At 38.7% G+C, this 14,541-nt stretch overlaps 3 protein-coding genes across 4 annotated transcripts; 2 read left to right on the forward strand and 1 right to left on the reverse strand.

The window, feature by feature from the left end:
- The first annotated feature begins 233 nt into the window (after positions 1–233).
- Positions 234–3,023, forward strand: LOC145229803 (G-protein coupled receptor GRL101-like). Its single transcript, XM_080095128.1, has 8 exons — positions 234–576; positions 1,049–1,180; positions 1,244–1,408; positions 1,502–1,798; positions 1,860–2,040; positions 2,103–2,280; positions 2,343–2,554; positions 2,610–3,023. Exons 3-8 carry the CDS (start codon positions 1,244–1,246, stop codon positions 2,900–2,902), a joined length of 1,326 nt encoding a protein of 441 aa, XP_079951254.1. The 5' UTR covers positions 234–576; positions 1,049–1,180; the 3' UTR covers positions 2,903–3,023.
- A 2,154-nt stretch (positions 3,024–5,177) lies between these two features.
- Positions 5,178–7,168, reverse strand: LOC145229805 (cubilin-like). The gene is made up of 3 exons (XM_080095130.1): positions 7,106–7,168; positions 6,391–6,652; positions 5,178–6,088 (listed from the first exon to the last, which is right to left on the reverse strand). The coding sequence occupies exons 1-3, from the start codon at positions 7,160–7,162 to the stop codon at positions 5,187–5,189; spliced, it is 1,221 nt and encodes a 406-aa protein (XP_079951256.1). The 5' UTR covers positions 7,163–7,168; the 3' UTR covers positions 5,178–5,186.
- Positions 7,169–10,395: 3,227 nt separating this feature from the next.
- LOC145229809 (uncharacterized) lies at positions 10,396–13,197 on the forward strand. Of its 2 annotated transcripts, XM_080095135.1 has the most exons (6): positions 10,396–10,857; positions 10,932–11,009; positions 11,072–11,202; positions 11,611–11,705; positions 12,038–12,141; positions 12,490–13,197. In XM_080095135.1, the coding sequence occupies exons 1-6, from the start codon at positions 10,696–10,698 to the stop codon at positions 12,694–12,696; spliced, it is 777 nt and encodes a 258-aa protein (XP_079951261.1). In that variant the 5' UTR covers positions 10,396–10,695; the 3' UTR covers positions 12,697–13,197. The 2 variants fall into 2 exon arrangements, with proteins under 2 accessions (XP_079951261.1, XP_079951262.1); XM_080095136.1 differs by lacking the exon at positions 10,932–11,009 and having other exon boundaries at positions 10,397–10,857.
- The last annotated feature ends 1,344 nt before the right edge of the window (positions 13,198–14,541 follow it).

The raw sequence follows: 14,541 nt of genomic DNA on the forward strand, positions 1-14,541 counted from the left end.
AACTAATGCGATATCTTGTTTTGCGTGTGTCAACAAACTGTACGTGTGAACAACCAACAATAGCTGGTAAGTTATTACTATCCATAGAACGAAACACACCTGACACGTGTGATATTTTGTTAAACTAACGCGATATCTTGTTTTTCGTTTCTATGCAAACTGTATGTGTGAACCATTCATAAACATAATTTACGAACAATCAATTTAATATTAGTATTTGTCGTTTAGTGGCGGCCTTTCAGTAACGAGCTGTTGTGCGACGGGAAACGAGATTGTCCGCGTCAAATTCGCAATGCTGATCGACGGAGGTTCTACCACGATGAGGACCCTCGTATCTGCGCGCATCGTAAACATTGTCCAACAACAAACGATCGTCTCAACATTCCTCAATCCAAAGTTTGCGATGGCGTTTCGGATTGCAAAGACGGAAGTGACGAAACCGTGGTAGAAATCTCTGGAAAGTTTCGTTCAAAAATTTGCAACGGTTTTATAGATTGCAAAGACGGAAGTGACGAATATCCGGAAACTTGCACAAAACAAGGAAGGGTCAGTTGTTCCGCGTTAAATGGAGCTAAGGTATGTTAGCATCTGTGGATTATAATAGCATCCCTACTCTGTAAGCAGTGGTCTCAAACTTTTTCATTATTTTTTCAAGACGGTCTCGTTGTCATTATTTCAAGGGCTCGTGGGCCTTTAGATGGAATGTGTATTTTAGCAAAACGAAAGTTGATTGTAGAATTTTAAGTTACTTGTGCAAAATTACATTTAACAATAATCCAAAAATTGTTTATTACATCACAAACAAGACAAGAAACATTACGATTGTGCGCGAACAAGTGCTTCTTTGTCACGCAATAAAGGCTATACGGAGACAGTTGATCTTCAAATGCTACTTTGATTTACACTTTTTTCAGTGGCATAAATTGACGCCAAAAAAATTATACAAGTTCTTCAACCTTTTCGCGGTCCCCGCAAAATTGCTTCACGGGCCCCTAAATGACCGCGGACCCTAGTTTGAGAACCTTGTGTGATAGGTTAATGTGTTTAGGTTTCCATAAGTAAATCAGAGATCTGTGATTTTACGATAAACTGTGATGATAAAAGCGACGAAACTAACTGCACGAGTGACGGGAGGTTTTATTGCGAAAACAATCAACCTTTGTTTGTGAAGAAGGAAAAGGTTTTTAATTATTCTATATAATTTTCTTTCATGGCAGTTTTTAACAAAATTTGCCACTATTAGATGTTCAATGGATTCGGAGACTGTTCTGACTGGAGCGACGAATGCCCAACGAAGTCAAGCAGAGCAAATGAAAACGTTTTCTCCTCGCGATACGAACTGATCGCTAACCCGGTGTTACGAACTGTTGTGTGGATAATGGCGTTCCTCGCAATCATCGGAAACCTGGTATATTTGTAATGCTTGACTGAAACAAAGCATGTGGTTCTAAGCTTCGACAAACTAGGTGGTTTTTGCAAATATCTGTTTTACCCTTTTCAGGTTGTCATGGTTACTGAGATGAAACTGTTGGTGACGACAGAATCACAATCGGCCTCATTTCAAACCAACCATCTTCTTGTCTTGAATCTGTCGATTTCCGACCTGCTCATGGGAGTCTATCTCCTCATGCTCGGCGTTGCTGGTGTTCAATATTCTGGAGACTACTGTGCCAACGACCTTGTTTGGAGGTCAGGCCAGAGGTGCATTTCAATGGGCATTTTGGTTTTGCTTTCCAGCGAAACATCAGTAATTACAATGGTCCTGCTAACAGCATTTCGACTTTACGCTGTAAAAAACGTGAGTATTTTCTAATGCATATGTGCTCTGGTGTTTGCAGCAAGCAACTTATGTTTTGCAGCCGTTTAATGCGCCATATTTCCCCAAACTGAAGATTATTATCCTTTCCATCATCTTATCCTGGACATTTTCATTCACACTGGCTTTTATTCCTCTCACGTCTCAATTTCAACATTTGTTTGAAACCAAAGCGTGGATGAAAGAAAACCCGTTCTTCAAGAGTCATGTCGTTGACTTTTCAAGTGAGCAATTGCAACACATGTGTATATTTAATCGTTTTGTTCCGCCGTATGTTTTCTTGTAGGCATGGACACTTTCATGAAACGGTTTGTAAAGTTTCGACACAATTTTACCATTAACGATTCCCAGACACTCGATGGCGCACTTCTGAGGGTACAAAATGTTTATTCTTGGGCGGATTTTGTGGATATTCTTGAAGATTATAACTACACTGAACTGTTTGACATTACAGGATATTTGGGGTATGTAGTTACAAGCAAATTAGATTATTATAGTTGTTGCTGTAACTGAATGTTATTCTCAGGTACTACAGCACCAACAGTGTTTGCATCAGTAAACTTTACGTGACACCGACCGACAAGGCTTGGCCATTTTCACTTGCCATCATCACTCTAAACTTCGTGGCTTTTATGTTTGTTGCTGTGACGTACGTTTGGATTTACAAGAGGTCGACTGCCAGTGGCAGGCAAGTGAATGAGAGGGCCCAAAATGCGAGAGCTGAAAAACAGAACCAAGGTAAATCCGATAAGCGCAACTTAAATATTGTTCCTACTTTTGGTGTTTGTTGCAGAAATGCAAAAGAAAATCATCCGGCTGGTCTTTACTGATTTCTTCTGCTGGGTGCCAATCTCAATCATGGCTTTCCTGAACTTCGGTGGAACAACTGTACCTCCAGTGATTTACGCGGTGTCAGCGATAATCCTGCTTCCCATCAACAGCTCTCTCAACCCTCTCATCTACTCCAACGCCCCGAAAATGTTGTACGATCGAGTTCGGAAGCGTTTACTTGACGTTCGACGACGTCAACAGCCACATGACAACCGACGAGTTAACGTGGCAGTTGTGGCTGAAGCCGCCCTCTGACAATTAAACGTCAAGCGACAAACATGATTGACATGCCAAGCGGCTAAACCGCACAAACCATCTATTGTGCGGCATGTACATATTTATTGTAATTTTTAATTGTTTGCGAATGTTTCGCAATTACGTGGTTCTTTGATCCGTTTTGCTATTTTTTGTAAAACTGGGGTCAAATACGAATATGTTTTTGTTTTGTGCATAATTTTGTTACAATGTGTCTGCTGGGAACTGGCATTTACAGTTGGCAACCCGGGAAATCCGATTATATTTCATGAAATCCCGGGATTAGAGGCAGGTGTTTACATTAAATGGGGGTACGCGTTATTTAATTTTCATAACAACCTTATTTTGAAACAATCATACAATGCAGTAAAGCAGTGGTTTTTAAACTTATTCATTATTTTTCAAAACGGTCATTTTGCCATTATTTCGAAGGCTCGCGGTCCTTAAGCCTAAATTGGTATTCCAGAAAAACGAAAGTTGATTGCAGGATTTTAGCTAGTTATGCAAAATTGCGCATAACAATTGCATTTTTGTTAGTTTCAAGGAATAAAGGCTATTGTTTAGCAATGGAGACAGTCGATTCTACTTTGATTTAAACTTATTTAGTGGCACAAACTGACGCAAAATAAGATTATAGAATTACTTCAACCTTTTCGCGGTCTCCCCAAAATTGCCTCACGGACCCCAAAAGACCCGCGGACCCAGTTTGAGAACCGCTGCAGTAAAGCATACCTCGGCAAAGTTTGGCGATATTAAAATCAAAAGGCTAGTTGGGCGTTGCAGGGCGAGCCGGACCATTCGAATCGGAACTCTGCCAGGTTTGAGTAGTAGGTTTATTTTTCTATTCACGATTGATTAGTTGCACATAACCTGCATAAAAACCGACAACAAAATGATAAGTTTCTAAATGACAATCACACACAAACATTCGCCGTGACCGGAACAAGACTCACCAAACTGCGATAATCACTAACCTTAGCACAAATGTCGGAATTAGTATGTATTTGAGGCATTCGTACAATTATGTCATTCCCAAAGCCAGATTAAACACAAACAGTACAAATAATACAGCTACAATTGTTAATTCGCACGCTACACATATTTGAAAGGACAATGACAACAATGTTTTTGGGCGATGAATTGTAATTAAATATTATATATTTAGCAGATTAACATCAAGTTTACACAACTTTCAATATCGAATCCGCTGATAAGTAACTTTAGGCCGTAAAATGCAAATTATTCCAAACGCGCAAAACATGTAAGATTAAATCATGAAAAATATATTAAATATATTCAAAATTTATTGCGCAGTGTCACAAGCGCGTTCTTTAACGAGCTTCATACGTTCACATTAAAAATTAGATTAAAAAGGCAGTGCATAAATGTATTATGTAAATTATTTTACCTTTTTGTACAAGAATCCTAAATACAGATTTAAATGATTCACATGATTCACATGATTAAGCTTCACAAATCCCCCTAAGCTGTTTGGGTTAATGCAAAGAGTAAGTAATGTTGAACCCCGGATAATTATAGGAACTATCCGTTGTAAACACCATCCATAAACCGCATGAGCTACAGCCAGGAGGATAAATAGTGGAAGCGTAACCAGAATAATAATTTCCTGACCACGACTGCTGGAAATTATCATGAGAATACAACTGCAAGACATCCGCGTTCTGCTGGGTGCTGAAAAAGTTGAAGGCCAGATGAATGTGATCGTAATTTTCGGGGAAGTACCAGCATTCGCTCCAGCGATTAGGATAATTACTGGGGTAATTTCGAGAAGAAATGCTTCCAGTTGGGCCTTGTTGGTGGTGAGATAAATCGCAATGTGTGATGTTGGATGAGGGAACGGTGGGGTCCTCCGGTATTTCTGTGGTCTCCTCGACAGGGTAGTATGTTTCGTATCTTAGTTGAAAACCTGTGCTTGTGTAGTAGTGGTCCGACCAGAAGCGGATAAGCATGTAGTACCCGCTTGAGTATAGAGGTGCTGCGTTGTAGTAGGTTCCCCGGTAAACTCCCAAGACATCAGAGTATTGCGAAGAACCGTCGAAAACTGTGACATTATCACCAGAGGCAAGTTGCATGTCGAACACAGTGAGTTTAATGTTGTAGCCGTTGTGACTGTGAACCGTCCACGAGCACTGCTGGTTGTCGGGATAGTTCCACGGGTAATTAGGGGAAGTTATATATCCGTAGCCCTGGTAAATGTCCACGTGCTGTCCGTACAAACAAGCCGCGGTGCTGGGCGCTCCCGTCGTCTCGGGCCGGTCGGTCGTCATGGCAACGGGCATTGCGCGCACTCGAAACTTGAATCCGCGTTTGTGTAGCTCGAGTCGGAGGAAAACTCGACGTACATGCGGGATGTAGAGGTCCGGATCGGCGAAGTGTAACTCCAACCTGTGAAGGTCGCCAGCAGGTGGCGGTGTGCGTCGTACAGCTGCACTTCGTCGTATGAGCTGAGCGCGAGATCATCCACATTAAGCTCGATGTCGTAACCCGCGTAATAATTATTCACAGACCACGTACAGTTCATATCGTCTCCATAGTAACCGGGGTAGTTGGGTGACGTAATGTATTCGTCACTCCACGGATCGACGTACACGTAATCACCACCTACGCAAGCTGTGACGTCAGTGTCGTTACCAGGGACACCGGTGACGTCGGTGGTCGGCGGTTTAGCGGTGCTGGATGGAATCACACCGACTGATGCGACGGCTCGGAATCCCCGGCGTGGTTCGGAGCAATCCGACATGAAGTGGAGTGAAATACTGCTGCCTGTGGATTTGTAGGTGGAAGTTTCTGTGCTGATGCCTGACAAGCTCTCTAACATTGCTCCATTCAAACCGTCGCGAATCGTCAGGCGGTCGCAACAATCCTCGATATCGTGATCAATGATATCGAGTCTCACGATATTATCGTCAGGCACTCGTACCAGCCACCCGATATCGGCGGAGTTGGGGTAATTGTTGGGGTAATTCGGTGACAGTATCTCACCCATCATATACTGTGCACTGGCTCCATACATATCAACGACAACTTGCGCTTTGTTGAGTATTTTCACCCCAGCATTCATCATATCGACGATCCTCTCCTGATATTCAACGTCAAACTTGACCTCTTTCCCGCCCTTGATGTGAATCGTGTTTTCCGCTGTTTGCATGTCAGCCTTGAAAATATCTGAAAAATTAAAACTGGGATGTGAGCTGCAAGTATTCAACCGTGACTGTTATAATTATTCAACCGTAACCGTCGTAATCATTCAACTGTGACCACCATATTTTTCAAGAATGACCGACCATTACAAATAAATTTTAAGCAATAGCTTGGACAAAACCTTTGCTACAGACAAGTGAACAAAACTAAAATAAAAATCCACATGCACTCGCGAACGAAGTGGTACGAATATAATCTCTATTCGCAACCGACACATTGAATCAAACATATCAGGCCTAAATTCGAACCCGAAACCTTCCGCTCACCTGGCAGACGTTTCGGCGCGTGTACTGCTGTCACGTGACCGCCCTCTGCTGCACGATCATGCATCTTTTGCGCCACCTCGCGGGGAACTTTTTTACCGCGATACGCCACATTCTCGGTGTTCATGGTGAATGACGTCATCACTGCGTAATCGGGGAGGAATGTGTGGAAGCCTACGTCATCAGGGGATTCCCCGAAGTTTTTGATGTTGATTTTGAGGGAAGTTCCCGAAGTTGGTGGAAGAATTGGTTGACTGGAGTTGGACTGGAAACAAAAAGTTTATATTTTGCCACAAAAATAGTAAATATTTTGTTTTTACACCGAACAATGTCACAAGAGCTTTTGAAATTCTTGTTAGTTGTTACGCAACAAACAAGCGTTTATGCGCAACGCAAAGACTACTTAAAAGCCACCACAGCGGATTTTTTTTGCCAAAACTTGATAATCGTGTGATTCCACCCAAAACTGAAGTTGATGAGTTTTATTTTCCAATTTAAAAGAAGCTAAATTGATTTGTTTTTTTAGTTTTAAACTTTATCATCACATATATTTTAAAACCTAAAACCCTTTATAAACATGTATTTGGCTTATATCATCAAATCTACGCTAACGATACTTTTCGCCTTTTCTCAAAAAATATAATGTTCTAAACCCAGACATTATCAACTAGCAGCAATTACTATTAAAAGCCAAAACGGCAAAAAATCCCCTTCCCACCTTTTCGTTTATCGATTCTGAATGCATGTTGACCACAAAGGCCTCATCGTTTTCCATGGCAACGGTAACCCTAGCAACGAGCGACACGATCAAAGAGCACCACCATAAATTCATTTTTGAATTTTTCAAATTCGAACTTCTAGTGCTGCGAATGAAAGTCGCATTTGTTTTTATGAGTAGCCTTTTTATGAAAAGCTTCATCAAATCAATTTACCCATAAGAACGTTTTCGAATTACTTCCCCATTTCAACCCACTGTGCGTAATTTGCGAAATCTGTCCAATTTTAAATTCGCCGAAACATGTCGATTCAGGAGCCATTTTTCATCCACATAAATAAATAAAAAAACTACAACATTATTGTAAACCTTGCACAAAAAGTCAAAAAAAAATTAGGCCGCTTATTAAAATTTGTAAATTTTCTGACGATTTTAAATCCTCCCAATCCTATTATTGCAGCTTCTGTTAAGCCGTTATACAGCACGCCTCGATTAATCCGGATTCGGTTAACCCGGATTCGGTTAATCCGATTCTTCACTTAATTCGGACAAAACTTGAGATACAAATTCTGCAGATTGGTAAAGCTTTAACTGATCGACATCGGTTAATCCGGATCTTCGCCTAATCCGGAGATATTTTTTAATTTTCTACCGCTAAACCAGAAGATTCATTTCTAAAAAAATACTTCTAACCAGCATAAAAGTTGTCAAATCTTGGTTTTTATTTTCACAAATTCGTTCCCACAGAAGCAAACGGGTCCGTATTAACCGAGGCTTACTGTATTTACAAAAGAAAACAGAAACTAAGTTGAACTTAACATCAATTTTATCCCCCACACGCACAGTGAACGAACCCTCACTAACTGCGGCAGTACTAACATGATCCACACGACATAAGACGGTTTGTTGACTCCGATATTTAACCTTTCAATCAAACTTAACTGATTAATATCCGCCCTCTCTTGAGTGGAATATATGATAAGACTCTGTCTCCGACAAACCATTTGTTTGCGAGCGAACGTTAAAGGTTGTATGACAGAATATTTCACCACAAAAGACAAACGTCACTTACACCAGTGCTTTTAAACCATTTTCTGTTACGCAAATTGTTTTGTTTCTTTCAATACTCCTCAGAGCGGTGGTTTTCAACTGGTCCACGATGACGTTTTGTTTGGTCCACATCGCAGGAATTTAATTATATTTGCTGATAAACTGAAATTAGTTACAAATAATTTATTGAATATTCAAGATGAAAAAGTTTGTCCAATTTGTTGACCATTTGCTGTTATCTGTTATCTCTCCTTAAAATAAAATTATGTACTGAAGAAAAAATATTTCAACCCAATATGCCTGTTGTGGAGGTCCACACAACATTTGTACAGATCTTGAACTACCGTTGACATAATTAACAAACAAACAATATGAGGGATTTGAGGCTAAGCCCAGCCCTTTGGGGGATCTTAACACAAGACGCTTAAATGTTAAGACCCAGTGTTGGTGTATCTTACCAAACGTAAGGATTTAGGCCGAGAGTCGGATTAAGGGTAAGAGTTGACACCTAGGGTAATCATACCACACGATTTCATTTTTGCAACCGACATGGCTACAATGGTTTATGCAACCATGCTGCAAATTGAAATTTTCGGCTGACAATAGTAATTTAGAAAAAGTTAAATTGCAGGGTAAAGATGGCTTGGACGGTAAAACACAAAACGGCTTTACTGTCAGCAACCAAGGTTGCATGCGTAGAAGCGTGAAAAAATTGCTTGTAACCCTTACAAAAAGGCCCAAACTATTTATTCGAAAAAACGAAAAGTCTTGTTTAAACGAAAAGTCTTGTTTAATGGAATTTTAACTGAGCCGTTAGATATTTGAATCGTCGCATTGCATGCATATTTATAAACTTTTATATCGATCAAAAATATTAATTGTTTACTTTGACATGTATTGTATGTATCTGTCTTCGTACTTGCATGAACCTTTTAAGTATGCAAAGTCAGTGAGCGACATAGGAAACGCGCTATCAGGTTTCAGCAAAATTGCTACCAGCGCGAGTTTCCATATAAACTGGATCGTCATATCCGCCTAATTAAAGCTTTAATTGGTTTGACGCGAACAAACACAAAACAGCTGTGCATAGAACCCAAATAAAACTTATTGCAACATTTGTTCTAACCCTAATCCGGATAACACTTATTGTAATATTTTTTGACTTAGATTGTTTTCTTATGGCCATGGCGCGTGACATATCGCTTGACGATTTTGTAGACTGTTTTTCAAGTAATTACCGTGCAAACGATCGCTTCGTGCAACAACTTTTTTAAAAGCTTCTCTAATTGTGCTTACGCGTGTGTGTGAGAGAAATAAAAAAGATCGAAACGAAAAACCAATCTCTGCCGGGATTACGTATTCGAAACGCCGCGCGCGCGCGAGCCCGCGCCGCGAACGAGACGCGCCGCTCATCCGATACGCAATCGAGCGCGACGCGCGTTCGCTCATCCAGCGATTTACCACAGCTGGTAGACGACGCGTTTTTAACTCATCCATAGAAACTTCACAGCAACAAAAAATGTTATAATAAGTTTTCTCGTTTTAAAAAGTCTTTAATAACGACACTTCCTTTGGAATTCCACGTAAAACGAACAATGCCTGTATAAATCTAACGAGCGCGAGCGCGCTCGCTCATCCGGTGAAACACGACAGCTGACACTAGAAACGCAGAGTAAAAAGTCTATGACGCAACTATTGGCGGTTTACTAGCTCGGTTGTTTTTTGAAAGTCATGACCCACTTTCTTGCAACAAACAAACTATAGTAAGGATGGAATTTACCGCACAATATTCACTTTTAAACATAGTACCTCGAGGCAGATCGACTGGTTACTATGCAAGGTGTCGTCTGATTGGTTTAATCAATCCACTACGCTGATTGGTTATAAACTCACATGACCCAGGAAAACCCGCTTTGTGATTGGCTTAAAAAGCCCTTTGGTTTGAATTCGGAAACATTTTAGAAATATGCAACCAGTTCGCTGATCTCATAAAATTTCGTGAGATGGTTCGTTAGAACCGGTGTGAACCGGCTGAATCCCACCACTGGTTGAAACTTACCACCCAAATACTTAATTAAAAATGGTATAAACAACATATTTTTGTAAAGTTGCATAGGTTTTAAAACACAAAAATCAGTGCGACATTAGTAGAAAAGTTGTAAACAAATATTGCAAATAAAAGTTTACCAATGGGGACAGCCGCTGATTTCAGGGTATTTCCATTTGGTAGTTGCGAATTTCACGGCCGTGTTGCAAAAAAATTATAACTGGAAACACATGTTGTAAAATGTAAAAGATTTAAACAAGCTTCGGCTGGTCAAAATGATGGAGCGTCCAAATAATGGCCACAGGAACCCAAACGACAGTATAGATCAAATTGCTGTTATTGTTAAAATGATCAGCATACTATGTAAACAGCATACTGTATAAATGTTAATTAAGATAAAGGCAGTGTACACTCTTCGACCTTTGAAGTCCAATCACTGGAGCTGGTGGCAAGACACAGGCCATATTGGTTAGCCTAGTAATGTAACATCATTACAATGTGTTTCAAACTTTGTTTTAGACAGTTTATTTCAAAATTACCTGATGGAGGCAAAAAGATTAAAATAAAAGCTTCACAATTGAAAACAAGATTGCAAGAAATTGATGCAGAAAGCAACAGCCATGTGGAATTGCAAACCTGTACAATGGCTGTTGAAAATGTAAGTTATGTTTATGGGTATCGGCGGTACCGATATGATTGTGGTGTAATTTTTTATTCACTGTTAACTGACAGGAAAATGAATATGTATCATCAGCCAAGGATGAAGAAATGTTGGAAACACAAAATAGTTGCGAAAGTGGAGATGCCAAAGTACATATTTCATACTACATGTGTTGAGGTTGCATTGCTGCTTAAATATAAGTTTGTTTTAGAAAATGAATGTGGATGAACTGAAAATTGTGGAAAGAGGATTCAATGAAATGTCGATCCATGAAGGTCCGTTTTACGATGTTGTGAAACAAGCAAACGCCAAACGATCAAAATCTAAGTTTGTTTTAAACAGGTATTGCAATGTTTCTATTCTTTACATCGCTGTATCAATCCACTTAAAATCCAATAGGCAATTTGTGTTTCTCTGGGCAAGAAACTTTGGGTCGTTGCTCTAACTCAGTGGAATTTTATTGGTTGAACTAGTTTGAAGTTACAACTTTGTAAAGTTAAAACATATAAGAAATGATTAAACGGGCTTGCAAGAAAACATGCAGCTTAATGGCACACTTTTTGTGAGCAAAACGTGTTTACAAGATAAAATACACAAACTAATTAAAAATATACCACACATGCTTAACTGTGAAATTAAGTTGTTTGTTTCTTTAGTTTTATGTTTAGCACAAATCAGATGGTTAGAATAGTGATGGCCTATTGTCATTTGAATGGTTTGGTAACTCTGGTTGTGAATTTGTGTTTGCAGACAGTTAGAGAAGGAATCTCAACATCTGGGGGAAAACAGTGTTTCCCAAATTAAACTTTCTGCACCAACAACGACAGCAGAACGCCCTGTTACAGGTGAATTTGCTACAAATGAGATTTTGCATAAAAATTGAAATGCTTTTGAGCTGTTGCAACTTAATCACTTTTTTGGTGTTTGCATGTTTCCGGCATTGTAAGCCTTTATGTTTCAAAATTTTTTTGCGTAATTATTTACTTTCACGTTTGGACTTTGAGTTGTGCACATGCTTGTTCTTGTAGAGTTTTGAGCAATTATCTAAATGCATGGTGCTGTGAATAAGTAATTCAACTTGCAAGCATTAAAAACCAGTTATTAAACAGACTGTGACAAATGTGTAGATGGGATTTTATTTTGATAAAGTTTGAGAAATATGTTGTTGTTGTTTTAGAACAAATTCTGAGCCCTAAATCTCCATCACCAGGAAAACTGACAAAGTTGATTTCTGTTGATGAATGCAGAACGCTTCATATGCAGCAACAAGCTATTGTGAAGGTGACTTTTATTTTATTCTAAACACTGAACCAAACAGAAATATATTTGTAAATATGAGTTGCTACATTACTTCTACAGAAAACAGAATGTTACAGAAAATAACTAAACCAAGCTTTGCAAAATGTCATGGCAAAGACGCAGATAAATTTGGTTGAGTGCACATCATTGTTGCAATAGTTTTCATGAAATTAACCAGTTTTTCTTCATGACTAATAAGTTTTATGATTTACAATCCCAACCCATCAAGCGAAATTTGTGATTAACCAGTTTGCTATTTACTAGCTTTGACTGCCCTAAGTACTCAGGTTTAGAAACAACAAGAATTTAATTGGAAAATTCCTTTATTAGAAGCAACAAGCTGAGCTGGCAGCCGAGCGACTTCTGGCAAAATACGGTGGTGGTGGTGGTGGTGGTTTAACAATGGAAAATTCTCATTCACACACACAAGCCCACCCTGAAGGAGTAACAGACTTCCAACATGAAGAAACATCGGACAATGACGAAGATGAGGTCGTTGTGCATATGGATGACCTTGACCTTGATGATGTCGATTGAAACTGTCAATTGACCTTGGTTGATCTATTTACCTGTGGTCGAAAAGAGGTTGGATTTGAGATCAGAATTACGACACTGAGGTTGACGAATCACAAACAAGACTTAATGGAAACTTTTGTCACCATCAAAACTATGGATTATTTGGTCATCCCCACTACTCTGTTCTGAACATTTGTAAATGTGTGCTGGTGCCTAATCTAGAAGCACAGCTACCAATTGGCTAAAAAGCGAAATTGTCCTCAGAATGATTGCACTCAAGTAGGAATTATTTAAACCTATCTGCTATAAACAGATTGTGACTTGGTACAAATTCTGTGTTAGGTTTAGTGTTTCAGGCCAAAAGCAAATTCTGTAAACATGGTACTGGACAATTTAATCTTGGACAAAACCACCAACGTACTGGTGTATATAGAATAAATTATTAGAATAAAAAATTCAGCAATCGCTGTTGTCATCATCAGTGCAGGTTGCACTCTATATACACAAGTAGTTTGGCAGTAATGTTTATGATTAGAATACTTTTTAAGTCCGTGTGTTCTTTGGTACTGGACAGTTGTTTGTAAACAATCTTCTGAGAGTCTTTTGACTGACAACACATGTTTTTGTACATACTTACTTTGTACTATGTTTTTCTCACTACAATGTGGAATTTTTGTTTTGCAGTTAAGTTATTAAACGTCTGTTGCATTTTTTGACAAGTTGTTTAGCTTAATTTTGTCATTTTTGCCACCAGCAAACTTGTAACAAAACGTTCTGCTAAACATGCAACTTTTTTTTGGTTTCAGTAAAACTGTTAACAAAAAAAAATTAAACATGGTAAACGGAAAATCATCTGCTGCATATTTCAAAAGTGTGTCACTTTTGATATGGATCGCTTCTATTTCATTGTTTGCATTGCTTCATTTTGCCCTGCATTGCTTCATTTTTTGGGCCCTGTCGGAACATTTTACAGATGGTTGGCTTACGGACATCCGTGGGGCTCAAGAGTTGGTTATCATTTGTTGATGGTCACTCATGTCCTTGAGGGTTTTTACACTCTACATCTGACAAACCGATACGGAATAACGGACACAGTAGCCAAGATAAAGTGGTTTCTGCAAACCCTAGTTTGTGGGTTTTCGTCGTGGATGTTGTTGAAAAAAAACTTTAAAAAACGAGACTAAACTTAACCACCGATGAAGTATGGTTCAGTATTTGTATGTAAATCATGTTTCAGATTTTTGTGATTAATTGATCATAATTACTAGACCCACCACACCTGCATTATATTGTTAATTACTTCCGAGACAAATTTCCTGCCTCGTTGGGTTATTATTTGGTTTTATGTTCACTCTTGAGTACATTGTCGACTTAGTAATAGAAAACTTATGTACTATAGAATGTCAATGGTAAAAAATGAAAAAAACACCTTTATTCTGGTAAATATTGTATATATTTCATGTCTACAAATTATATTAATGTTCTTGGTTACAATTTACTACTTTTGTTTTTTTTCAAATGCTACAAAAAGTGAATCAAATGTTTTCATGCACTTTCTCTATTTCTTTATTAATTAGTGCGTTGAAATCAATATAACAGCACTTAATTTTTTATCGATTTAAAGGTTTTAATTTTTTTGCTCTGACAAAACATAAAAAAATTCAAATTGAAAATGTTCATACCCAGTTCTACTAAAAGTTTTGCAGTTCCATTTCATAATTGCAATTATTATGCAGTATTTGGTATTAACATTTATGTGGTACAGTATATATTTAGTTCAATTTATTAATGTATAAATTTGTGTAAAGCAATAGCGTGGACATGTATAATTATAATACACTAACTGACCTACATAAATCATGCATT

Source organism: Phallusia mammillata, chromosome 5, assembly GCF_965637545.1.
Source record: "Phallusia mammillata chromosome 5, kaPhaMamm4.hap1.1, whole genome shotgun sequence".
NCBI lineage: Eukaryota > Metazoa > Chordata > Ascidiacea > Phlebobranchia > Ascidiidae > Phallusia > Phallusia mammillata.

What these genes read in the sequence shown, in the direction of transcription:
- LOC145229803 (XM_080095128.1), top strand. Translation starts at nt 1,244, where the DNA reads ATGTTCAATGGATTCGGAGACTGTTCTGACTGGAGCGACGAATGCCCA. An exon ending in TCGCAATCATCGGAAACCTG is followed by an intron (nt 1,409 to 1,501) that starts GTATATTTGTAA and finishes TACCCTTTTCAG; the next exon opens with GTTGTCATGGTTACTGAGAT. An exon ending in GACATTACAGGATATTTGGG is followed by an intron (nt 2,281 to 2,342) that starts GTATGTAGTTAC and finishes TGTTATTCTCAG; the next exon opens with GTACTACAGCACCAACAGTG.
- LOC145229805 (XM_080095130.1), bottom strand. Translation starts at nt 7,162, where the DNA reads ATGGAAAACGATGAGGCCTTTGTGGTCAACATGCATTCAGAATCGATA. An exon ending in CAGAATCGATAAACGAAAAG is followed by an intron (nt 6,653 to 7,105) that starts GTGGGAAGGGGA and finishes TTTTGTTTCCAG; the next exon opens with TCCAACTCCAGTCAACCAAT. An exon ending in CGCGCCGAAACGTCTGCCAG is followed by an intron (nt 6,089 to 6,390) that starts GTGAGCGGAAGG and finishes TTAATTTTTCAG; the next exon opens with ATATTTTCAAGGCTGACATG.
- LOC145229809 (XM_080095135.1), top strand. Translation starts at nt 10,696, where the DNA reads ATGTGTTTCAAACTTTGTTTTAGACAGTTTATTTCAAAATTACCTGAT. An exon ending in TCTAAGTTTGTTTTAAACAG is followed by an intron (nt 11,203 to 11,610) that starts GTATTGCAATGT and finishes TTGTGTTTGCAG; the next exon opens with ACAGTTAGAGAAGGAATCTC. An exon ending in AGCAACAAGCTATTGTGAAG is followed by an intron (nt 12,142 to 12,489) that starts GTGACTTTTATT and finishes TTCCTTTATTAG; the next exon opens with AAGCAACAAGCTGAGCTGGC.